General features: G+C 43.7%; 1 protein-coding gene across 1 annotated transcript in view; it reads right to left on the bottom strand.

The window, feature by feature from the left end:
* LOC137095243 (arf-GAP with dual PH domain-containing protein 1) overlaps positions 1-25,636 on the bottom strand; it is a 113,029-nt gene that overhangs the window by 20,135 nt on the left and 67,258 nt on the right. Inside the window, exons 5-8 of the mRNA XM_067461695.1 lie at positions 21,030-21,142; positions 17,461-17,607; positions 9,927-10,010; positions 7,838-7,900 (exon numbers count right to left, since the gene is read on the bottom strand). Coding sequence (XP_067317796.1) covers positions 7,838-7,900; positions 9,927-10,010; positions 17,461-17,607; positions 21,030-21,142 — 407 coding nt within the window. The remainder of the gene's footprint in view (positions 1-7,837; positions 7,901-9,926; positions 10,011-17,460; positions 17,608-21,029; positions 21,143-25,636) is intronic.

The following is a 25,636-nucleotide window of genomic DNA, read 5'->3' on the forward strand; positions in this document are numbered from 1 at the left end:
AGGAAGGACCTTCCATCTATTTCTGCACCAAGGCGTGATGGCTGCCTCTCTTTCTCTTCTTACAAGGCCAGGGCAGTGGCAGTTTACATGGAGGGATGACCTTCCATCTATTTCTGGGTCAAGGCATGATGGCTGCCTCTTCCCCCTTCTTTCCAAGGTCAGGGCAGTGGCAGTTGGGGAGGAAAAAGGACCTTCTATCTGTTTCTGAGCCAAAGCTTGATGGCTGCCTCTTCCTCCCTCTTTCCAAGGCCAGGGCAGTGGCAGTAGGGGATGAGGAAGGACCTTCCATCTATTTCTGCACCAAGGCGTGATGGCTGCCTCTCTTTCTCTTCTTACAAGGCCAGGGCAGTGGCAGTTTACATGGAGGGATGACCTTCCATCTATTTCTGGGTCAAGGCATGATGGCTGCCTCTTCCCCCTTCTTTCCAAGGTCAGGGCAGTGGCAGTTGGGGAGGAAAAAGGACCTTCTATCTGTTTCTGAGCCAAAGCTTGATGGCTGCCTCTTCCTCCCTCTTTCCAAGGCCAGGGCAGTGGCAGTAGGGGATGAGGAAGGACCTTCCATCTATTTCTGCACCAAGGCGTGATGGCTGCCTCTCTTTCTCTTCTTACAAGGCCAGGGCAGTGGCAGTTTACATGGAGGGATGACCTTCCATCTATTTCTGGGTCAAGGCATGATGGCTGCCTTTTCCCCCTTCTTTCCAAGGTCAGGGCAGTGGCAGTTGGGGAGGAAAAAGGACCTTCTATCTGTTTCTGAGCCAAAGCTTGATGGCTGCCTCTTCCTCCCTCTTTCCAAGGCCAGGGCAGTGGCAGTAGGGGATGAGGAAGGACCTTCCATCTATTTCTGCACCAAGGCGTGATGGCTGCCTCTCTTTCTCTTCTTACAAGGCCAGGGCAGTGGCAGTTTACATGGAGGGATGACCTTCCATCTATTTCTGGGTCAAGGCATGATGGCTGCCTCTTCCCCCTTCTTTCCAAGGTCAGGGCAGTGGCAGTTGGGGAGGAAAAAGGACCTTCTATCTGTTTCTGAGCCAAAGCTTGATGGCTGCCTCTTCCTCCCTCTTTCCAAGGCCAGGGCAGTGGCAGTAGGGGATGAGGAAGGACCTTCCATCTATTTCTGCACCAAGGCGTGATGGCTGCCTCTCTTTCTCTTCTTACAAGGCCAGGGCAGTGGCAGTTTACATGGAGGGATGACCTTCCATCTATTTCTGGGTCAAGGCATGATGGCTGCCTCTTCCCCCTTCTTTCCAAGGTCAGGGCAGTGGCAGTTGGGAAATGGGGGGGGCTTTAATCTGTTTCTACACTGTGGCATGGTGGCTGCCTCTCCTTCCAAAGCTAGGGCAGTGGAAGTTGGCATTTCATGGCCATGACATTATCTCTCCTTCCAGGGCAGTGGCAGTTGGCATGGAGGGAGAGCCTTCCTTCTACCTCTGGACTAAAACATGGATTGGACCAAAAGCCCTTCTCACCCAAGGTTCAGCTCTTGCAAGGAACTAACCAGGTGCCTCTATACGCCCAGAGAGCATCTAACTGCCCGGTTGAAACAGGGTTAGTGGTCCGTTTTGTTGCTTTGAGTCTCTCTCAAAAGGTGGGGTGACGATGATGATGGTATCTTCGAAGTATGATGTAGAAAAGAGACAAAGGATATTGTCCCACATACACATACACCCATTTCTAAATGTTGGAAATAGCAACCTTATCATTTTATATCGGACGGCTAATAAAGCGGCACCCCATGGCTCCCACATCAAAACATAAACATACAATTAACAGCAATGCAATAATAACAACAATATAAAACAGTATTAAACCGTATAAACAATATAAAAACAATCACCTCTCAACAAAAGTTTGCTCCAGGCACTGTCAGGCCATTATATGCTAATCAAGGTGGTCAGTTGAAACATTCCCACCTCGCTCCAGCAGACAAGAGTCCTTTGTCCCACTCTGGACATTATTCCACAGATATATAAACCCTTTTTCCTAGTTTCCAACAGACCTCACTACTTCTGAGGACGCTTGCCATAGATGCAGGCGAAACGTCAGGAGAGAATGCCTCAAGGCCACGGCCATATAGCCCGAAAAAACTACAACAACCCAATATAAAAACAATCACCTCTCAACAAAAGTTTGTTCTAGGCACTGTCAGGCCATTGTATGCTAATCAAGGTGGTCAGTTGAAACATTCCCACCTCGCTCCAGCAGACAAGAGTCCTTTGTCCCACTCTGGACATTATTCCACAGATATATAAACCCTTTTTCCTAGTTTCTAACAGACCTCACTACCTCTGAGGATGCTTGCCATAGATGCAGGCAAAACGTCAGGAGAGAATGCCTCTAGACCATGGCCATATAGCCCGAAAAAACCTACAACAAGCCAACAATAAACTTTATTTGTACCCCGCTACCATCTCCCCAAGGGACTCGGTGCAGCTTACATGAGGCCGAGCCCACAACACATCAATAATAAAACAATAGCAACAAACAATACAAAAAGAGTTAAAATAGATCTCATAAACAAAATAATAATAATAAATAAAGCAGTACAGTAACACAACAAGCATTTAAAACCTAAGGCTGGGCCAAATTTAAAATTTAAAATTTAAAAAATAATACTGGGCATGAGCAAGGTAGGATATAACTGGGATGGAAATTTTTCGGAGGGGATAGGACGTACAAATCAATCAATCCTAAATCAATAATAAAGTGCATTTTGAGGGCATATTGCTGAGAATATCCGGCCCCCGGGCCTTAGTTTGAGGACCCCTGATTTAAACCAAGATTTTTAAAGGAGAATATTTTGGGGCAACTGAAAGAACAGTTCTGAAACTCTGCTATCTATCTATCTGTCTGTCTATCTATATATTCATATATGTTTTTGTGCAATGGCATATCTTTATCCCTAACAGTTCAAAGAGATATCTAGGTATATCAGTCAAACAACCAAGAAACCTAATTGCTTTGCATGAATGCCATTTGCAGAATATAAATAAAGCATATTATTATTGTTGTTGTTGTTCAATGTATTGTCGAAGGCTTTCATGGCCGGAATCACTGGGTTGTTGTAGGTTTTTTTGGGCTATATGGCCATGGTCTAGAGGCATTCTCTCCTGACGTTTCGCCTGCATCAGGCCATTATATGCTAATCAAGGTGGTCAGTTGAAGCATTCACACCTGGCTCCAGCAGACAAGAGTCCTTTGTCCCACCCTGGTCATTCCACAGATATATAAATCCTAGTTCTAACAGACCTCACTACCTCTGAGGATGCTTGCCATAGATGCAGGCGAAACGTCAGGAGAGAATGCCTCTAGAACATGGCCATATAATCTGAAAAAACCTACAACAATCCAGCTGTTGTTGTTGTTATTTATTTATTTATTTATTTATTTATTTATTTGTTATGTCAGAGCAACCAGTCCATTATATTACATTTCTAACAGAACAAAGCAAACAAACAGAAAAATACACAACTTGTGAGTTTGGTAGTTGGTTAAATGTCCTTTGACCAGTATCTGGCCACTTGGAGTGCCTCTGGTGTTGCCGCAAGAAGGTCCTCCCTTGTGCATCATGTGGCAGGGCTCAGGGTGCATTGCAGCAGGTGGTCAGTGGTTCGCTCTTCTCCGCACTCACATGTCGAGGATTCCACTTTGTGGCCCCATTTCTGAAGGTTGGCTCTGCATCTCGTGGTGCCAGAGCGCAGTCTGTTCAGCGCCTTCAAAGTCGCCCAGTCCTCTGTGTGCCCAGGGGGGAGTCTCTCATTTGATATCAGCCATTGGTTGAGGTGATGGGTTTGAGCCTGCCACTTTTGGACTCTCGCTTGCTGAGGTGTTCCAGCGAGTGTCTCTGTAGATCTTAGAAAACTATGTCTAGATTTAAGTCATTGACGTGCTGGCTGATACCCAAAGAGGGGATGAGCTGGAGATGTCTCTGCCTTGGTCCTTTCACTATTGGCTGCTACTTCCCGGCGGATGTCAGGTGGTGCAATACTGGCTAAGCAGTGTAATTTCTCCAGTGGTGTAGGGCGCAGACACCCTGTGATAATGCGGCATGTCTCATTAAGAGCCACATCCACTGTTTTAGCGTGGTGAGATGTGTTCTACACTGGGCATGCGTACTCAGCAGCAGAGTAGCATAGCGCAAGGGCAGATGTCTTCACTGTGTCTGGTTGTGATCCCCAGGTTGTGCCAGTCAGCTTTCGTATGATATTGTTTCTAGCACCCACTTTTTGCTTGATGTTCAGAGGGACATGAGAGAAGCCTCCTCGCAGGATTGCAAGACATCCGGGCGTCCCCTGGGCAACGTCTTCGTAGACGGCTGATTCTCTCGCCACAGAAGTGACCAGCATGTTGTTGTTGTTGTTATGACTTAATGTTAGGGGAAAACCTTTACATTATTATTATTATTATTATTATTATTATTATTATTATTATTATTAAAATGTATCTAACTTGCAGAACAATGGGCGGGCCCTTCTGAAAACAGAACTTGGGGTGTGACTCTTTAGAAGCAAGCACAGAGTCCACATGCTGACCAGTCCAAGGCTGGTTTAGGAACACAACGTTGCGCTGTGACCTTCTCGCCCCCGTCTGCTTCGGTCTCTCTCTCCCAAACAGCTGGCGTTTCAGTCCTGCTATTATTGGGTAAACTATTAGGAGGTTTCAGCTGTCTGGCTGGTGTAAAAATACACTGGCCACTTGCAGGCTTCATGTCATGACCGCCAGCGTCCTATTTTCACAGCCTTCTCTAGTCATGCCTTTGAACTGCAGACAGGGGCAAGAGTTCAGCTTCCTGGCTGACGAGGGGATGCCCTCATCTTTTGTCCAAAGCACTGTACTCAAGGCAGGCCCCATTTCTCTCCAGATATGTTGGAAATAGCAACCTTCTGAGAGGTGCTGCAGACCATGGGATCAGATCTGGGCTTGTTCAGGACTCAGACTCCATTTTAGAACGTTTGCTTTAGACTTTAGTAGGAACAGTATGCTTAGGCACTCCATCGGACATTCAGACTAGATAGAGACTCTATTAGACTATCTATTAGACTATCGGACACTCAGAGAGGAGATTCCATCTGAACATGAGGAAGAACTTCCTGACTGTGAGAGGAGTTCGGCAGTGGAACTCTCTGCCCGGAGTGTGGTGGAGGCTCCTTCTTTGGAAGCTTTTAAACAGGGGCTGGATGGCCATCTGTCAGGGGTGATTTGAATGCAATATTCCTGCTTCTTGGCAGAATGGGGTTGGACTGGATGGCCCACGAGGTCTCTTCCAACTCTTTGATTCTATGATTCTATATTTTAGATCAGTTGGATCAGGTCTGGGCTTGTTCAGGACTCAGACTCCATTTTAGAATGTTTGCTTTAGACTTCAGTAGGTACAGTATGCTTAGGCACTCCATCGGACATTCAGACTAGATAGAGACTCTATTAGACTATCTAAACAGAGTGATACTTTAGATCAGTGGGATCAGGTCTGGGCTTGTTCAGGATTCAGACTCCATTTTAGAATGTTTGCTTTAGACTTCAGTAGGAACAGTATGCTTACGCACCCATTGGACATTCAGACTAGACAGAGACTCCATTAGACTATCTAAACAGAGTGATACTTTAGATCAGTGGGATCAGGTCTGGGCTTGTTCAGGACTCAGACTCCATTTTAGAACGTTTGCTTTAGACTTTAGTAGGAACAGTATGCTTAGGCACTCCATTGGACATTCAGACTAGACAGAGACTCTAAATAGAGTGATACTTTAGATCAGTGGGATCAGGTCTGGGCTTGTTCAGGACTCAGACTCCATTTTAGAATGTTTGCTTTAGACTTCAGTAGGAACAGTATGCTTACGCACCCATTGGACATTCAGACTAGACAGAGACTCCATTAGACTATCTAAACAGAGTGATACTTTAGATCAGTAGGATCAGGTCTGGGCTTGTTCAGGACTCAGACTCCATTTTAGAACGTTTGCTTTAGACTTTAGTAGGAACAGTATGCTTAGGCACTCCATTGGACATTCAGACTAGACAGAGACTCTAAATAGAGTGATACTTTAGATCAGTGGGATCAGGTCTGGGCTTGTTCAGGATTCAGACTCCATTTTAGAATGTTTGCTTTAGACTTCAGTAGGAACAGTATGCTTATGCACCCATTGGACATTCAGACTAGACAGAGACTCCATTAGACTATCTAAACAGAGTGATACTTTAGATCAGTGAGATCAGGTCTGGGCTTGTTCAGGACTCAGACTCCATTTTAGAACATTTGCTTTAGACTTCAGTAGGAAGAGTATGCTTAGGCACTCCACTGGGCATTCAGACTACACAGAGACTCTATTAGACTATCTAAACAGAGTGATACTTTAGATCAGTGGGATCAGGTCTGGGCTTGTTCAGGACTCAGACTCCATTTTAGAAACAGTACAGTTTAGAAGTCAGTAGAAACAGTATACTGCAGACCATGGGATCAGATCTGGGCTTGTTCAGAACTCAGACTCCATTTTAGAACATTTGCTTTAGACTTCAGTAGGAACAGTATGCTTAGGCACTCCATTGGACATTCAGACTAGACAGAGACTCTATTAGACTATCTAAACAGAGTGATACTTTAGATCAGTGGGATCAGATCTGGGCTTGTTCAGGACTCAGACTCCATTTTAGAATGTTTGCTTTAGTCTTCAGTAGGAACAGTATGCTTAGGCACTCCATTGGACATTCACACTAGACAAAGACTCTATTAGACTATCTAAATAGAGTGATACTTTAGATCAGTGAGATCAGATCTGGGCTTGTTCAGGACTCAGACTCCATTTTAGAACGTTTGCTTTAGACTTCAGTAGAAACAGTATGCTTAGGCACTCCATTGGACATTCAGACTAGACAGAGACTCTATTAGACTATCTAACAGAGTGATACTTTAGATCAGTGGGATCAGGTCTGGGCTTGTTCAGGACTCAGACTCCATTTTAGAATGTTTGCTTTAGACTTCAGTAGGAACAGTATGCTTAGGCACCCATTGGACATTCAGACTAGAAGAGACTTCATTAGACTATCTAAACAGAGTGATACTTTAGATCAGTGAGATCAGATCTGGGCTTGTTCAGGACTCAGACTCCATTTTAGAACGTTTGCTTTAGACTTCAGTAGGAACAGTATGCTTAGGCACTCCACTGGACATTCAGACTAGTTAGAGACTCTATTAGACTATCTAAACAGAGTGATACTTTATATCAGTGGTATCAGGTCTGGGCTTGTTCAGGACTCAGACTCCATTTTAGAAACAGTACAGTTTAGAAGTCAGTAGAAACAGTATGCTGCAGATCATGAGAACAGATCTGGGCTTGTTCAGGACTCAGACTCCATTTTAGAACATTTGCTTTAGACTTCAGTAGGAACAGTACGCTTAGGCACTCCATCGGACATTCAGACTACACAGAGGCTTTAATGGACTTGACCGACTTCTTTTAGGACAATGACCTAAATTGGCGACTGTTGGAATGTTTTTATACTACTTTTACATTGTTTTTTTAATTTAAATTGTATATTTATGCTTTTGGTTGTGGGCACCATGGCGTGCCGATTGTTAGCCACCCCGAGTCCCTCTGCGGAGGTCGAGATAGGACGGGATACAAATGCCCGAAATAAATAAATAAATAAATACCACTTGAGAAGGTTCTACTCAAAGGAAACAGAGCTAGGAAAATCAAGAAGGGTGAGGAAAGAAGACTGAAATAGAGCCTCAGAGTGAACATAACATGGGATGGGATGAACACATCTATGGCTTCTCTTCCGATGCGGTACAGTAAAGAGTAGACTTGCTTTTGGCATGGATAGAAAAGACAGCATGTCCCACCTTTGGCCCCGTTTTCTCCATGTAGCCTTCCTTCAGGTAGTTCCTAGACAGCTTGGGCACCAGCTGGAGTCGGGAAAGTGCCGAGAAGGAAGCAGGGAAGGAGGGAAGAAGAAGGAGAGGAAGAAGGGGTCACGTTAATGCAGATAGAAAAGCAAGACTGGCGCATAGACTCATCTACAAGGCGACATAATGTACCCGTGGAGAAAAGTTTGGTGTTTGTTTTGCAGCCTGAAGATTCAGTAGATTCCAACTCTCTTTCTCTTCCCTTCTATTCTCTTGCTTTTCTTTCCCTTCCCTTCTTTCTCTCTCTTGTTTTCCTTTCTCTTCCCTTCTTTCTCTTGCTTTCCTTCCTTTTCTCTTCTCTCTCTTGCTTTCCTTTCTCTTCCCTTCTCTCTCTTGCTTTCCTTTCTCTTCCCTCCTTTGTCTTGCTTTCCTTTCTCCTCCCTTCTTTTTCTTGCTTTCCTTTCTCCTCCCTCCTTTGTCTTGCTTTCCCTTTCTCTTCCCTTCTCTTGCTTTCCTTCCTTTTCCCTTCTTTCCCTTCTTTTCCTTTCTCTTCCCTCTCTTCCTTTCCTTCCTTTTCCCTTCTTTCCCTTGTTTTCCTTTCTCTTCCCTTGCTTGCTTTCCTTTCTCTTTCCTTCTCTCTCTTGTTTTCCTTTCTCTTCCCTTCTTTCTCTTGCTTTCCTTCCTTTTCTCTTCTCTCTCTTGCTTTCCTTTCTTTTCCCTTCTCTCCCTTGCTTTCCTTTCTCTTCCCTTCTCTCTCTTGTTTTCCTTTCTCTTCCCTTCTTACTCTTGCTTTCCTTCCTTTCCCCTTCTTTCTCTTCTTTTCCTTTCTCTTCCCTTCTTTCTCTTGCTTTCCTTTCCCTTCCTTTCTCTCTCTCTTGCTTTCCTTCCTTTTCCCTTCTTTCTCTTGCTTTCCTTTCTCTTCCCTTCTCTCTCTTGTTTTCCTTTTTTTCCCTTCTCTCTCTTGTTTTCCTTTCTCTTCTCTTCTTTCTCTTGCTTTCTTTCTCTTCCATTCTTTCTCTTGCTTTCCTTTCTCTTCCCTTCTCTCTCTTGCTTTCCTTTCTCTTCCATTCTTTCTCTTGCTTTCCTTTCTCTTCCATTCTTTCTCCTGCTTTCTTTTCTCTTCCCTTCTCTCTCTTGCTTTCCTTTCTCTTCCCTTCTCTCTCTTCTTTTCCTTTCTTTTCCCTTCTCTCTCTTGTTTTCCTTTCTCTTCTCTTCTTTCTCTTGCTTTCCTTCCTTTTCTCTTCTCTCTCTTGCTTTCCTTTCTTTTCCCTTCTCTCCCTTGCTTTCCATTCTCTTCCCTTCTCTCTCTTGCTTTCCTTCCTTTTCCCTTCTTTCTCTTGTTTTCCTTTCTCTTCCCTTCTTTCTCTCTCTTGCTTTCCTTTCTCTTCCCTTCTTTCTCTTATTTCCTTTCTCTTCCCTTCTTTCTCTTGCTTTCTTTCTCTTCCCTTATCTCTCTTGTTTTCCTTCCTTTTCCCTTCTTTCTCTTGTTTTCCTTTCTCTTCCCTCTCTTGATTTCCTTCCTTTTCCCTTCTTTCTCTTGTTTTCATTTTTATTCCCCCTCTTGTTTTCCTTCCTTTTTCCTTCTTTCTCTTGCTTTCCTTTCTCTTCCCTTCTTTCTCTTGCTCTCCTTTCTCTTCCCTTCTTTCCTTCCTTCCCTCCTTTTTCTTCCCCTCCATTAATTCTCCCTTCCATTTTTCCCTTCCTTTTTCTCTTTCCCTCCTTCCACTTTCTGTCCCTTTGAGAATTGGATATTGAGAAATGTGGCTTGTTGTGGAAACAAGGATTGGAGAGAAAGCTTCAGTGGAAACACCTTTCCCCCAGGACACCTAAGGACCATTTTGAATACCTCTCAAAGGGTTGTGTGAGTAAATGCAACTGTTCACACAACTGTATATATGTTGCTCTGCCTAACAAAGAGTAAGCACCTTCTCTTTTACTGATTGTCTGCGTGGCATGTCTTTTCTCTAGCAAGACAGTGTGTGGATTGGTAAAGACATGAGCTACACGTGATTCTCATTCCGCCGCACACACTTTGCCCAACCCATAATAGTAAAGTCATCCTAGGAAGAGGGAAAGGGCAGCTTACGTCCACATTGCTTGCGCCGGGGAATGCCACTTGTAAGTAATGGAAGCGGGCGGCTCGGATGGCGTTGAACCAGTCCACCATTTCCTGGAAGGAGGAAGGAAACGACGGTCAAGAAAGAGGCAAATGAAAGCGGATACAACGGTTGAGCTGCACCCGTTTTGGATGTGAATTGAATCCAAATGCGGGCGATCACGGCATCGCAACACAGTGGCTGCATCTTGCAAGTTTGCTATGACGGCGCGAGTGGTGCCACCTGTGTGTAGAACTTTAAAGTGCAAAGGTTTACACTATATAACATGCCTAAACTTGCCTAGTTTGTAAATGTATAGTTGGATTGATTGATTATTTATAGCTGTCAATCAATGTTGTTTGCACCAGTTATATTGCTTCCTCAGCTCAATTGCTTGGCTCCACCTCTTCCTGGAGGAGGACAGAGCTTTTCCTTTTTCATTCTACCATCAAACTTTCTATCAGATAGATGTGAGAAAGGGACTTGGCTCTAAAGCCCTTAATTAAGTTACCGCTCATCACCAATTCTAAAGTTTTTAACCTTGGGTCTCATACTTCATGCCCAGATCGCCCTGGACAACGTTGAGGAGACCCAAGCACCTTCAAACCAGTCCTGTGGCATCAAAAGGAAGACTCTGTGCCTACAACATAGGCCATTGGATAAGGGGGTTGTGATTGTTCCGACCTTCACAGCCATTGAGAAAAGAGGGAACAGGAAAAGCTTCTCAGCTGCGAAATCTCCTTGGACCCAAGACAACCAGAGACAGTTGCAGCAGTTCCTTAATGACACAGCCGGACTTGATCCCTTCCAGTCCGGTTTCCGTAGGGGGCACGGGACGGAGACTGTGCTAGTTGCCATCACAGATCAGCTTCGCTGCCAGATGGATCAAGGCGGATCAGCGCTGCTTGTGTTATTGGACCTCACAGCAGCATTTGATACGGTCGATCGCAATCTATTGACCCACCGCCTAGCCATGACTGGGGTTAGGGGGATACCCCTTAAATGGGCTCCTTCCTCCAGAATCGGGGACAGCTTGTTGTGAGGGGAGGGATGGTTTCTGAGAGATCTCTACTAACTTGTGGGGTCCCGCAGGGAGCTATTCTCTATTATTTGCTTGCACCAGTTATATTGCCTCCTCAGCTCAATTTCTTGGCTCCACCTCTTCCTGGAGGAGAGCAGAGCTTTTCCTTTTCCATTCTACCATCAAACTTTCTATCAGATAGACGTGAGAAAGAGACTTGGCTCTAAAGCCCTTCATTAAGTTACCTCTCATCACCAATTCTAAGGTTTTTACCCTTGGGACTCATACTTCATGCCCAGATTGCCCTGGACAATGTTGAGGAGACCCAAGCGCCTTCAAACCAGTCCTGTGGCATCAAAAGGAAGACTCTGTGCCTTCAACATAGGCCATTGGACTGGGGGTTGTGATTGTTCCGACTTTCATAGACATTGAGAAAAGAGGGAACAGGATCCATGGTCTGCAGCCCTTCCCACAACATAAAGTGTTTGGGATTCCTCATCTTTGGAAGAGGAAGGGGAGCAGGAAAGTGCTCAGGAATTGGAGGGAGGAGAAGAATCAGACAGTGAGGGTTTGAAAGTGCCCACATTTCTAGAGAGACAAAAAGAGACAGTGCACCGATGGCGTTCAGCTAGAATAGCTGCTAAAAATGCCGAGCTAATTGGGAGACACCCTAGCACCTCCTGCGTGGGGAATTTAGGGCTATAAATCAGAGGCAGGAGTGGTCAGGTTTCACTGGTAACAAAGACCCTGATACTGCTGTTTTCACTCCAACGGAATCTGCTTTGTGTCTGTTGCTAAGGACTTAGTTCATTGCCCGTTGCCTGATGGAAGACTGGTGTTTCTTTTGGGACCTTGTAAAAGACTTTAATTTGTATCTGCATTAAGACTTCCTTGCTTTCTTTTGCACTTTTTAATTGCATTTGCTTATCCTTTGTGTTTGCTGAAGTAAAGCATTTTTCTTTTACTTTCAACATTGTCTAAAGGCTGTTTTTTGAAGGGCAGCTCAGGACATAGAGTTAAGAAACTGCATCCCAACACAGAAGCTCTCCGAAGCTCTAGGTGCCCTTACTGCCTGTTACAGGGAAAACCAACTGATCCCTAATCCATCTAAAACACAGACATGTGCCTTTCACCTTAAGAACAGACAAGCATCCCGAGCTGTGAGGATTACCTGGGAAGGAATCCCACTGGAGCATTGCAGCGCACCCAAATACCTGGGAGTCACTCTGGACTGTGCTCTGACCTACAAGAAGCACTGCCTGAACATCAAGCAAAAAGTGGGTGCTAGGAACAATATCATATGAAAGCTGACTGGCACAACCTGGGGATCACAACCAGACACAGTGAAGACATCTGCCTTTGCGCTTTGCTACTCTGCTGCTGAGTCTGCATGCCCAGTGTGGAACACATCTCACCACGCTAAAACAGTGGATGTGGCTCTTAATGAGACATGTCGCATTATCACGGGGTGTCTGTGCCCCACACCACTGGAGAAATTACACTGCTTAGCCGGTATTGCATCACCTGACATCCGCCAGGAAGTAGCAGCCAATAGTGAAAGGACCAAGGCAGAGACATCTCCAGCTCATCCCCTGTTTGGGTATCAGTCAGCACGTCAACGACTTAAATCTAGACATAGTGTTCTAAGATCTACAGAGACACTCGCTGGAACACCTCAGCAAGCGAGAGTCCAAAAGTGGCAGGCCCAAACCCAGCACCTCAACAAAATGAGAGACTCCCCCCTGGGCACACAGAGGACTGGGCGACTTGGAAGGCGCTGAACAGACTGCACTCGGGCACCACGAGATGCAGAGCCAACCTCAAGAAATGGGGCCACAAAGTGGAGTCCACGACATGCGAGTGCGGAGAGGAGCAAACCACTGACCACTTATCGCAATGCAACCTGGGTCCTGCCACATGCACAAGGGAGGAGCTTCTTGCGGCAGCACCAGAGGCACTCCAAGTGGCCAGATACTGGTCAAAGGACATTTAATCCACTACCAAGCTTGCAAATTCTGTCTTTTGTCTGTCTGTTTGTTTGTTTTTGTTAATAATGTAATACAAATGTCTGGTTGCTGATGACACGATAAATAAATAAATTGTACCAGACAGCCTCCAGGGGGCGCCCCTGAAAACAACAAATGACCGCAGGTGCTTCTTCTCCACTGCAGACTTATTGCGCTTTAACTCCTCCTTAACTACTATGACTCAATGTTACAGACTCATGGGAAATGTTTATAATTCTCTGGCAAAGAGTGCCGGTGCCTCACCAAACAAACTACAACTCCCAGGATTCCATAGCCTTGAGCCATAGCACTGAAAGCCGTGTCAAACTGGATTAATTCTTTTGGAAAGGCACGGACTTTTAGAGATTATAATCTTTTGGGAAACCAGGCTTTTTGGAAGCGTGACCCTTTTGGAGACTAATTGGCATCCACACTATCTGGAAAAAGTATGATCTTCCTGAGAAAAGTTCAATACTCATTGGAGTCAACCTTCTCCTTAGTGGTAAATACCATTAGGTTCCTCAGTTGTTAGACTGATATACCTGGATATCTCTCTGAACCGTTAGGAACAAAGATATGCCAATGCACAATCTTCGGAAGTGTTATTTTAGTTGCCCAAAAATGTATCTACTCTCTGGGTTGTAGGATTTTTCGGGCTATATGGCCATGGTCTAGAGGCATTCTCTCCTGACGTTTCGCCTGCATCTATGGCAAGCATCCTCAGAGGTTGTGAGGTCTGTTGGAACTAGGAAAAAGGGTTTATATATCTGTGGAATGACCAGGGTGGGACAAAGGACTCTTGTCTGCTGGAGCTAGGTGTGAATGTTTCAACTGACCACCTTGATTAGCATACAATGGCCTGACAGTGCCTGGAGAAAACTTTTGTTGAGAGGTGATTAGATGCCCTTGTTTGTTTCCTCTCTGTTGTTATACAGTTTAAACTATTATACAGTTTAAACCTATGCTAATCAAGGTGGTCAGTTGAAACATTCACACCTAGCTCCAGCAGACAAGAGTCCTTTGTCCCACCCTGGTCATTCCACAGATATATAAACCCTTTGTCCTAGTTCCAACAGAACTCACTACCTCTGAGGATGCTTGCCATTGATGCAGGCGAAACGTCAGGAGAGAATGCCTCTAGACCATGGCCATAGAGCCTGAAAAAACCTACAACAACCCAGTGATTCCGGCCATGAAAGCCTTCGACAATATATCTACTCTGTAATTGGAGTATCCCAAAAATATATCTACTCTCTAATGGGAGTATCCTTCTCCTTAGTGGTAAACATCCACTCGGATCCATGCAAAGCAAATTAGGTTCCTCGGTTGTTAGACTGATATACTTGGATATCTCTCTGAACTGTTAGGAACCACGATATGCCAATGCACAAAATATAGAGCAGATCTTTGGAAGTGTTATTTTAGTTGCTCAAAATGTATCTACTCTCCCATTAAAGTATTCTTCTCCTTAGTGGTAAATACCCACTCGTGCCCATGCAAGGCAAATTAGGTTCCTCAGTTGTTAGACTGATATACCTGGATATCTCTCTGAACTGTTATGCCAATGCACAAAACATAGAGCCGATTTTTGGAAGTGTTATTTTAGTTGCCCAAAAATATACCTACTCTCCATTAAAGTATCCTTCTCCTTAGTGGTAGGTATCCACTTGTATCCATGAAAGGCAAATTAAGTTCCTCGGTTGTTAGACTGATATACCTGGATATCTCTCTGAACTGTTAGGAACCACGATATGCCAATGAACAAAATATAGAGCAGATCTTTGGAAGTGTTATTTTGGTTGCCCAAAAATATACCTACTCTCCCATTAAAGTATTCTTCTATTTGGTGGTAAATATCCACTCGTGTCCATGCAAGGCAATTTAGGTTCCTCAGTTGGTAGACTGATATACCTGGATACCTCTCTGAACTGTTGGAAACCACGATATGCCGATGCACAAAATATATTATAGATCTTTAGAATGTTATTTCAGTTGCCCAAAAATATATTTACTCACCCATAAGGTATATTGTTTTTAAATCATGCTCTCAAGAGAGCAAAAACAGGTAGCCTTTGTTAAAAGTAACATAGTTGATTTACTCACAAACTCCATGTATTCAACATCCAGGTATATGGCGTATTGGTTGAGAGTGTAAACAATAAGTTCTCTAAAGCCTTCTGTTTCAGTCTCTTTTTTGTTTCATACAGACAAACGCTCTCTTCAGTCTAATACATTACTGAACATTCACTCAATACGGCTTGACTATACGCTGCAGCATACTGACACTGATTTGACTTCAAAACTGCCTCTGATCTAAATCGATTTCTAAAATGGAGTCTCAATCTGAATAGTCCCAGATGTGGTCACATCATCGGTAGTCCCTCCCACAACCTCAAAAAACATAGAGTTAAGGGAAAACTGCATATTGACATATACATATTCAAATTCCTTCTAAAATAGAGTCTCAGTCTGAATAGTCCCAGATCTGGTCACATGGTCTGTAGTCCCTCCCACAACTTCAGACAACATAGAGTTATGGAAAACTGCATATCAACATATACATATACAAACTCCTTCTAAAACAGAGTCTCAGTCTGAATAGTCTCAGATCTGGTCACATCGTCGGTAGTCCCTCCCACAACTTCAAACAACATAGAGTTAAGGGAAAACTGCATATTAACATATACATATTCAAACTCCTTCTAAAACAGAGTCTCAGTCTGAATAGTCCCAGATCTGGTCACATGGTCTGTAGTCCCTCCACAACCTCAAACAACTTAGAGTTAAGTGAAAACTGTATATCGACATATACATACTCAAACTCCTTCTAAAACAGAGTCTCAGTCTGAATAGTCCCAGATCTGGTCACATGGTCTGTAGTCCCTCCCACAACTTCAAACAACATAGAGTTAAGGGAAAACTGCATATCAACATATACATATACAAACTCCTTCTAAAACAGAGTCTCAGTCTGAATAGTCTCAGATCTGGTCACATGGTCTGTAGTCCCTCCCACAACCTCAAACAACACAGAGTTAAGGGAAAACTGCATATCGACATATACATACTCAAACGCCTTCTAAAACAGAGTCTCAGTCTGAATAGTCTCAGATCTGGTCACATGGTCTGTAGTCCCTCCCACAACCTCAAACAACATAGAGTTAAGGGGAAACTGCATATCGACATATACATATGCAAACTCCTTCTAAAACAGAGTCTCAGCCTGAATAGTCTCAGATCTGGTCACATGGTCTGTAGTCCCTCCTACAACCTCAAACAACATAGAGTTAAGGGGAAATTGCCTATCAGCATCTACATATGCAAACTCCTAAAATGGAGTCTCAGTCTGAATAGTCCCAAATCTGGTCACATGGTCTGTAGCCCCTCCCACAACCTCAAACAACATAGAGTTAAGGGAAAACTGCATATCGACATATACATACTCAAACTCCTTCTAAAACAGAGTCTCAGTGTGAAAAGTCTCAGATCTGGTCACATGGTCTGTAGTCCCTCCCAAAACCTCAAACAACATAGAGTTAAGGGGAAATTGCCTATCAGCATCTACATATGCAAACTCCTAAAATGGAGTCTCAGTCTGAATAGTCCCAGATCTGGTCACATGGTCTGTAGTCCCTCCCACAACCTCAAACAACATAGAGTTAAGGGGAAACTGCATATCACAATATACATACAATATAGTAAGCAATCACAATTATAGACATAACAACTAATATTGGAGGCTTGTAGAAGGTGTAGATCAGGCATGGGCGAAATTTGGCCCTTCGGGTGTTTTGGACTTCAACTCCCACAATTCCTAACAGCCTACCGGCTGTTAGGAATTGTGGGAGTTGCAGTCCAAAACACCCAAAGGGCCAAAGTTTGCCCATACCTCATGTAGATGCACCAATGTCAACACAGCTTGTAACCAAAAGGGTGGCTGTGGATCAAGTCACTGACTGCCATTCTGAGACTACAGCTCCCATCTTCCTTATGTTCTATGGGAATTGTAGTCTGACCCAGTTGCAGGGCTTTGGTTTGAGAGAGGCAAAGTCAGGGCATTGCGTTGCTGTTTGCATGCTTTCGGGTGAACTGGTGAAAGGCCTGTCGAAGGGCTTCCTGTGTTGCGAAACCCAGGAAATTGCGCTTTGCTTTCTGTACCCACTTTGCTCATTTCCCCCTCTCGTTCCATTTCATTGCAATGTGACTCACAAGGTCATTATTGGGCTTTCTATTTTCCATTTCTTAGCATTCCTGCTTCTATACACAAAATATTGTAGACTAGGCATGTTTGGGAGATGAAGTTCAAAACACCTGGAGGGCCCAAGTTGGCCCATGCCTGCCGTAGAATGGATGCGTCAACAAGCATGGATCCCTGCACTGCATGTGCGATCCCTTCTCAAGCAATGCTTCCCCAGTCCTATGATGCCACAGACAACGGGGCACATGTGGGAAACGCTTGTCGCAGAACCCTGTCCGTCCTTACTTCGGGGCGCCCACCTTGCCATCTTCATGGTAGATGAAGATGTTCCGGGTGCTGTTGTCCTTCAGGTACGTGATCTGCAGTCCGTGCGGGTTCCCGATTTTCCCAGGCTGGAAAGTGGCGTTCAAATGCTCAATCTTCATAATGGCTTTGGGATCTTTTGCCTGGTCGGAAAAAAAAAAAACACAACACACAAGCATCAGGTGCAGGAATTAGGTATCTACCTATTGGGGGAATCGGGTCGGTTTCCAATAATAAAATCACAAAACAATCATTAAAAACATCATATAACATATTCAATTAAAACGTTATAACAGCAAAATGCAATCACATAATAACAATGGTCAGTCGTCATAGTGAATTCGTTGTCCATCATTCATCGTCATCTATCCGATCACAGAAATATTGATCCACTCGTCGAAAGCCAAACCCCATAGCCAGGTTTTCACCCGTTTTCTGAACGACAGAATAGAGGGGGCGGTTCTGATTTCCAGTAGGAGAGAGTTCCAGAGCCGAGGGGCCACCACTGAGAAGGCCCTGTCCCTCGTCCCCACCAGATGTGGGACCGAGAGCAGGGCCCCTCCAGATGATCTTAACAACCGAGATGGTTCAAAGGGGAGAATACGTTCGAACAGGTAAACTGGGCCGGAGTCGTTTAGGGTATGAGCAAAAAAATTGGAGGTGTCGGAAATCAGAAGAAAATCAGAAGTTTTGTAAGTCGGAAGCCAAATCCGAAGCATTATAAAATTCGGAAGTGTCTGAAATCATAAGAAAATCGGAAGTTTTGTAAGTCGGAAGCCACATCCGAAGCATTATAAAATTTGGAAGTGTCTGAAATCATAAGAAAATCGGAAGTTTTGTAAGTCGGAAGCCAAATCCGAAGCATTATAAAATTCGGAAGTGTCTGAAATCATAAGAAAATCGGAAGTTTTGTAAGTCGGAAGCCACGTCCGAAGCATTATAAAATTTGGAAATGTCTGAAATCATAAGAAAATCGGAAGTTTGCAAGTCGGACGCCATATCCGAAGCATTATAAAATTCGGAAGTGTTGGAAATTATAAGAAAATCAGAAGTTTTGTAAGTTGGAAGTCATATCTGAAGTATTATTAAAAAATCAAAAGAAAATCGGAAGTTTTGTAAGTCGGAAGTCATATCCGAAGCGTTATAAAATTCGGAAGTATCAAAAATAAAAAAAATTGGAAGTTTTGTAAGTCGGAAGCCATATCCGAAGCGTTATAAAAATCAGAAGTGTCAAAATTCATTTAAAAAGCAGAAGTTTTGTAAGTCGGAAGCCACGTCTGAAGCATTATAAAATTTGGAAATATCTGAATTCATAAGAAAATCAGAAGTTTTGTAAGTCGGAAGCAATATTTGAAGCATTATAAAATTGGAAAGTGTCAGAAATCATAAGAAAATTGGAAGTTTTGTAAGTCAGAAACCATATCCGAAGCGTTACAAAATTTGAAAATGTCTCAAATCATAAGAAAATCGGAAGTGTTGTAAGTCGGAAGCCACATCTGAAGCATGATAAAATTCAGAAGTGTCGAAAATCATAAGAAAATTGGAAGTTTTGTAAGTCGGAAGCCATATCCAAAGCGTTATAAAATTTGGAAGTGTCAGAAATCATAAGAAAATCAGAAGTTTAGTTAGTCAGAAGCCACATCCGAAGCATTATAAAATTCGGAAGTGTCAGAAATCATAAGAAAATCAGAAGTTTTGTAAGTCGGAAGCCATATCCGAAGCATTATAAAATCCCGAAGTGTCTGAAATCATAAGAAAATTGGAAGTTTTGTAAGTCAGAAGTCATATCTGAAGCATTATAAAATTCAGAAGTGTCAGAAATTTAAAAAATTGGAAATTTTGTAAGTCGGAAGCCATATCCGAAGCATTATAAAATCCCGAAGTGTCTGAAATCATAAGAAAATTGGAAGTTTTGTAAGTCAGAAGTCATATCTGAAGCATTATAAAATTCGGAAGTGTCTGAAATCATAAGAAAATCAGAAGTTTTGTAAGTCGGAAGCCATATCCGAAGCATTATAAAATTCGGAAGTGTCTGAAATCATAAGAAAATTGGAAGTTTTGTAAGTCAGAAGCCACATCCGAAGCATTATAAAATCCCGAAGTGTCTGAAATCATAAGAAAATCAGAAGTTTTGTAAGTCGGAAGCCATATCCGAAGCATTATAAAATTCGGAAGTGTCTGAAATCATAAGAAAATTGGAAGTTTTGTAAGTCAGAAGCCACATCCGAAGCATTATAAAATTCGGAAGTGTCTGAAATCATAAGAAAATCAGAAGTTTTGTAAGTCGGAAGCCATATCCGAAGCATTATAAAATTTGGAAGTGTCTGAAATCATAAGAAAATCGGAAGTTTTGTAAGTCGGAAGCCACATCCGAAGCATTATAAAATTCGGAAGTGTCTGAAATCATAAGAAAATTGGAAGTTTTGCAAGTCAGAAGCCATATCCGAAGCGTTATAAAATTCAGAAGTGTCGGAAATTATAAGAAAATCGGAAGTTTTGTAAGTTGGAAGCCATATCCAAAGGATTATAAAATTCGGAAGTGTCGGAAATCATAAGAAAATCGGAAGTTTTGTTAAGTCGGAAACCATATCCAAAGCGTTATAAAATTCAGAAGTGTCGGAAATCATAAGAAAATTAGAAGTTTTGTAAGTCAGAAGCCATATCTGAAGAGTTATAAAATTCAGAAGTGTCAGAAATCATAAGAAAATTGGAAGTTTTGTAAGTAGGAAACCATATCCGAAGCGTTATAAAGTGTCAGAAATTTTAAAAAATGGAAGTTTTGTAAGTCGGAAGTCATATCTGAAGCATTATAAAATTCGGAAGTGTCACAAATCATTAAAAAATCGTTGGGACTATTTGAAGCTTCCGAACAATCTTCAAAGGCAACCCCACGTTGAGTGCGTTGCAGTAGTCTATCCTAGATGTAACGAGAGCGTGGACCACTGTGGCCAAGTCTGACTTCCCAAGGTACGGGGGCAGCTGGCGCACAAGTTTTGATTGTGTGAACGCTCCCCTGGGCACCGGAAGTTTTGCAAGTCGGAAGCCATATCCGAAGTGTTATAAAATTCGGAAGTGTCTGAAATCATTAAAAAACAGAAGGCTCAGGGATGAATCCAGGAGAACTCCCAAGCTGAGAACCTGGGCCTTCAAGGGGAGTGTGACCTTGTCCAGCACAGGTTGTGACCCTATACTCTGTAACCCTATGCCCAGTTCGGCCTTGCGACTGACCAGAAGGACCTCTGTCTTGTCTGGATTCAACTTCAATGTGCTCGCCCTCATCCAGACCGTCACCAATGATGGATCAGGACCAAACTTGGCACAGCGGCCAGGCACAGCGGTCAGGACATCCCTTTACATCCTGGTGAGTTTTGGGAGAGGATGAACCAGGGACGATATCAAAATTTGGCTTTTTTCCCTAATAAATAGTGTTATTAATTAACTAAATGGTATTACCTAGCACCCCAAAACGAACGACTTTGTCAAATAATCTAGGCATCATCGGGTACCCCAGATAGTTTTTAAATAAAGCCAAGCCAGCGACCCAAAGAGATGCCCGCAGCCTTACGTCATTTTTGTTGTAATACTTCAAGGCGCCTTCCCGTTCCGAAAGAACAAATTTCCGGGTCAAGAACTGACCGTTGTCCCGGCCTCTCTTCCAAAGGAATCCTTCCCGATACCCTGCGGAGAAACAAGGACAGGCCGCTAAGGACAGGTGACAAGGAATGATGGGATACCTTCTGAGTCTGGAGAGGAACGGTACATTATCTGGTTGGAAAAATACCCAAACACACAGGCATTAGGTACAGAAATTAGGCAATGATCAAGGGTCTGGAGAACAAGCCCTATGAGGAGCGGCTTAGGGAACTGGGCATGTTTAGCCTGGATAAGAGAAGGCTGAGAGGAGATATGATAGTCATGTATAAATATGTGAGAGGAAGCCACAGGGAGGAGGAGGGAGCAAGCTTGTTTTCTGCTTCCCTGGAGACTAGGATGCGGAACAATGGCTTCAAACTACAAGAGAGGAGATTCCATCTGAACATTAGGAAGAACTTCCTGACTGTGAGAGCCGTTCAGAAGTGGAACTCTCTGCCCCGGAGTGTGGTGGAGGTTCCTACTTTGGAGGCTTTTAAGCAGAGGCTGGATGGCCATCTGTCAGGGGTGATTTGAATGCAATATTCCTGCTTCTTGGCAGAATGGGGTTGGACTGGATGATAGCCCATGAGGTCTCTTCCAACTCTTTGATTCTATGATATGATTCTATGTGCAAAAAATTCGGAAGTGTCGGAAATCGTAAGAAAATCGGAAGGAATCAGGTCTGCTTTCCCAGCACAAGACAACAGCAAGGAAGTGCTTCCCCAGCAGAAGTTATTTTTCATTTTCAGATTTCATTTATACCCTGTCTTAATATGGGATCCAAAATGCCTATTGCATTGATTTTTTTTTTACGAGGGTTGAATGAAAAGTAATGCCTCCCCCTTCGTTACTTAGGTTTGGATGGGAATATTTTAATAAATCAAACGTAGAAATAATCCTCATAATGTGCTCTTTAACAACCACTATTCGCTTTTCAACATAATCACCAGATCTAAAAGAAAATTGGCACAAAATGTTTTTTAGGTGGCACTACTCACCAGAGAAAATTGCAAAGTTTAGTAAATCAATATCAAACAAATGTTGGAAGTGCCAAAAAGAAATAGGGACATTCTACCACCAATGGTGGGGATGTAAAAAAAAACTACTGGAGAGAAATACACTTGGCAACACAAAAAATCTTGAAAACAAATTTCCCACAGCTCCCAGAAATGTATCTATTAGGCATATCCTACCCCAAATTCAACAAAAATCAAGAAAATGTCTTCTTCCTGATGAGCACAGCAGCCAGAATTCTACTAGCCAAAATGTGGAAACAGAAGGAAACCCCGGCAATAGAAGACTGGATTATAAAAATACTGGACATAATACAAATGGACTGCTTATCTCAGCATCTAAACAACTCAACGAAAAGGACAAATTGAGAGGGGGGGGGGGGTTTCAAAGACTTTATTAAGGGGAAAAAATGACTATGATAATAGACATAACCAGCATCTGAAGGAAATTAACAGATGGAGACAACGCCGGAAAAATGAAAGAAACACGGATGAGAATCATACCAGAAGGGAAAGGTTCTCTTTGAAGACTTTGGGAAGTCCTACACATGGGGTGGAGTGGGAAGGGGGTGGATGGGAGCGGCACAGGGATCTATTATGTTCTCTTTTAACTTATGTAACACAGGAAAAACTGCAAAATAAAAATTAAATTAAAAAAAAACATAATCACCAGACAATGGGATACATTTCTGCCAACGGTGAACAAGTTTTCTGAAGCCGTCGCGGAAGAAGTCGACACTCTGTTTCCGCAACCCGTCGTGCACAAATCTCCTGATAGCCAAGCAAAGCAATAATGTGACCTACACGTTCTTGTGAAATGCCAATTATGCTTGAAATTTCTCTCGGAAAATTCTCTGATGAATCTCCTTTGGGGTGACATCTTCTGCTGTCAAGAATTCAATGACCTTGCTTAAGTCTCATTGACCGACTGTCTGCGCAGGGTTCCATACTTTGCACTTTAACAACACAACCGTTCAAAATGGAACTGTAGAGGAGAGTCTACTGAACAAGCCAGTACCTGCCGCATACCAGTACTGCCATCCGTTGAGGAGTTACGAAGGTGAAGGCATTATTTTTTCTGCTAAGGCTTCCTGCCAAAATGGAACTGTAGAGAGAGTCTACTGAACAAGCCAGTACTTGCCGCATACCAGTACAGCCATCTGTTGAGGAGTTACGAAGGTGGAGGCATTACTTTTTCTGCTAAGGCTTCCTACCTAAATGGAACTGTAGAGGAGAGTCTACTGAACAAGCCAGTACCTGCCGCATACCAGTACTGCCATCCGTTGAGAAGTTACAAAAGTGGAGGCATTACTTTTTCTGCTAAGGCTTCCTGCCTAAATGGAACTGTAGAGGAGAGTCTACTGAACAAGCCAGTACTTGCTGCATACCAGTACTGCCATCTGTTGAGGAGTTACGAAGGTGGAGGCATTACTTTTCATTCAACCCTTGTATAGTCTGCCTTGTGCAGGGTTCCATACTTTGCACTTTAACAACACAACCATTCAATGCTAAGGCTTCCTGCCAAAATGGAACTGTAGAGGAGAGTCTACTGAACAAGCTAGTACCTGCCGCATACCAGTACTGCCATCCGTTGAGGAGTTACGAAGGTGGAGGCATCACTTTTTCTGCTAAGGCTTCCTACCTAAATGGAACTGTAGAGGAGAGTCTACTGAACAAGCCAGTACTTGCCGCATACCAGTACTGCTATCTGTTGAGGAGTTAGGAAGGTGGAGGCATTACTTTTTCTGCTAAGGCTTCCTGCCAAAATGAAACTGTAGAGGAGAGTCTACTGAACAAGCTAGTACCTGCTGCATACCAGTACTGCCATCTGTTGAGAAGTTATGAAGGTGGAGGCATTACTTTTGGATCAGGACCAAACTTGGCACAGAGAGCCCCCATGACCCACTCTACAACCTGGTGTGGTTTGGGAGAGTTTGGACCATGGATGATGTGACTTGTAGTATCTTCACTCACTTCTTGAGACTAATGCAATCCCCACCAATGATGGATCAGGACCAAACTTGATACACAGAGCCCCCATGACCCACTCTACATCCTGGTGTGGTTTGGGAGAGTTTGGACCATGGACGATGGGACTTGCAGTATCTTCACTCACTTCTTGAGACTAATGCGACCCACACCAATGACTGATCAAGATCAAACTTGGTTCACAGAGCCACCATGACCTACTTGGTGTGGTTTGGAAGAGTTTGGACCATGGATGATGGGACTTGCAGTACCTTCACTCACTTCTTGAGACCACTGCTACCCACAGAAATGTCTAATCAAGACCAAACTTGGCATATAGTGCCCCCGTGACCCACTCTACATCCTGGTGCAATTTGGGAGAGTTTGGACCATGGATGATGGGACTTGCAGTACCTTCACTCACTTCTTGAGACCACCGCTACCCACCGCAATGACTGATCAAGACCAAACTTTACACACAGAACCCCTGTGACCTACTCTACATCCTGCTGTGGTTTGTGGAATGATGGACATGGATGATGGGACTTGCAGTACCTTCACTCACTTCCTGAGACCACTGCTACCCACAGAAATGACTAATCAAGACCAAACTTTACACACAGAGCCCCCATGGCCTACTTTACAGCCTGGTGTGGTTTGGAGGAGGATGGACCACGCACAGAGACTCATTCCAACCTACTTGGTACTTATGTGGAAGATCGATCTGCATCGATTCATCATGCTCTATCAGCCGCTTAAATCCAACAATAACTTTCCCCTTTGGAGCAAACTGAGCCTGCCTATGTCTGAGTGAGTGAGCCCGCTTTGGTCTTGCTTCCAGGCGGAGGCCCATCACGTTGCCCAATTAACGCCACAAACAGGCAGTGTCAGGGAGGCAAAAGTCGCAGATCGAATTGATTGTTTCCACAATACCCAATTAACCCACTCGAGCGGCAAATGATTTATTCAATCGGAGGCAATTAGCGCTCAAACGGAGAGAGCCGAGCAGGCAAAAAGGCAGCCAAGCAAGAAGACTGGCAGTCCTGGAGAAGACAGAGCGCCAATCATCTAGGAATGGGAGCACAAGACCTAGGGAGTACTGGGTCTCTCTGACACCACTTTAACCAGATACTATGGAGGCTATACTTTTAGAACCAACTAGACCTTCCCTGATTTGAAAGTATTTTAAAAATCGCAAATGCAAATCTTGATTTTGCATTTTATAGAAGGGACACCATTTTAGTGTGCCATTGTAAATAGTGTGTGCTGGTACGGCTGTACCAGGAGCTCCAAATTTATTTGCTTTGTATTAAATGTTTGTTTGCTGTTCTAGGTTTCAGGGACTCTGCAGATAGGTGGCTTCCTTTGGTTGCAGTCATAGGGCAAGTCACCTGTCCATCATTGTTAAGTTTTAGTCCTGCCCCTTGCTCAGGGCAATTGGGAAGGGAAGGGAGCCATTTTTAGTTAGTTTCAGCAAGGAAAACTAATGTACAGGACACGTGCAAGCTTCCCCTGTACAAAAGCTTCAACCCTTAAGACCTTCCGGGGGGGAAACAGT

This window comes from Anolis sagrei, chromosome Y (assembly GCF_037176765.1).
Source record: "Anolis sagrei isolate rAnoSag1 chromosome Y, rAnoSag1.mat, whole genome shotgun sequence".
In the NCBI taxonomy this organism is placed as follows: domain Eukaryota; kingdom Metazoa; phylum Chordata; class Lepidosauria; order Squamata; family Dactyloidae; genus Anolis; species Anolis sagrei.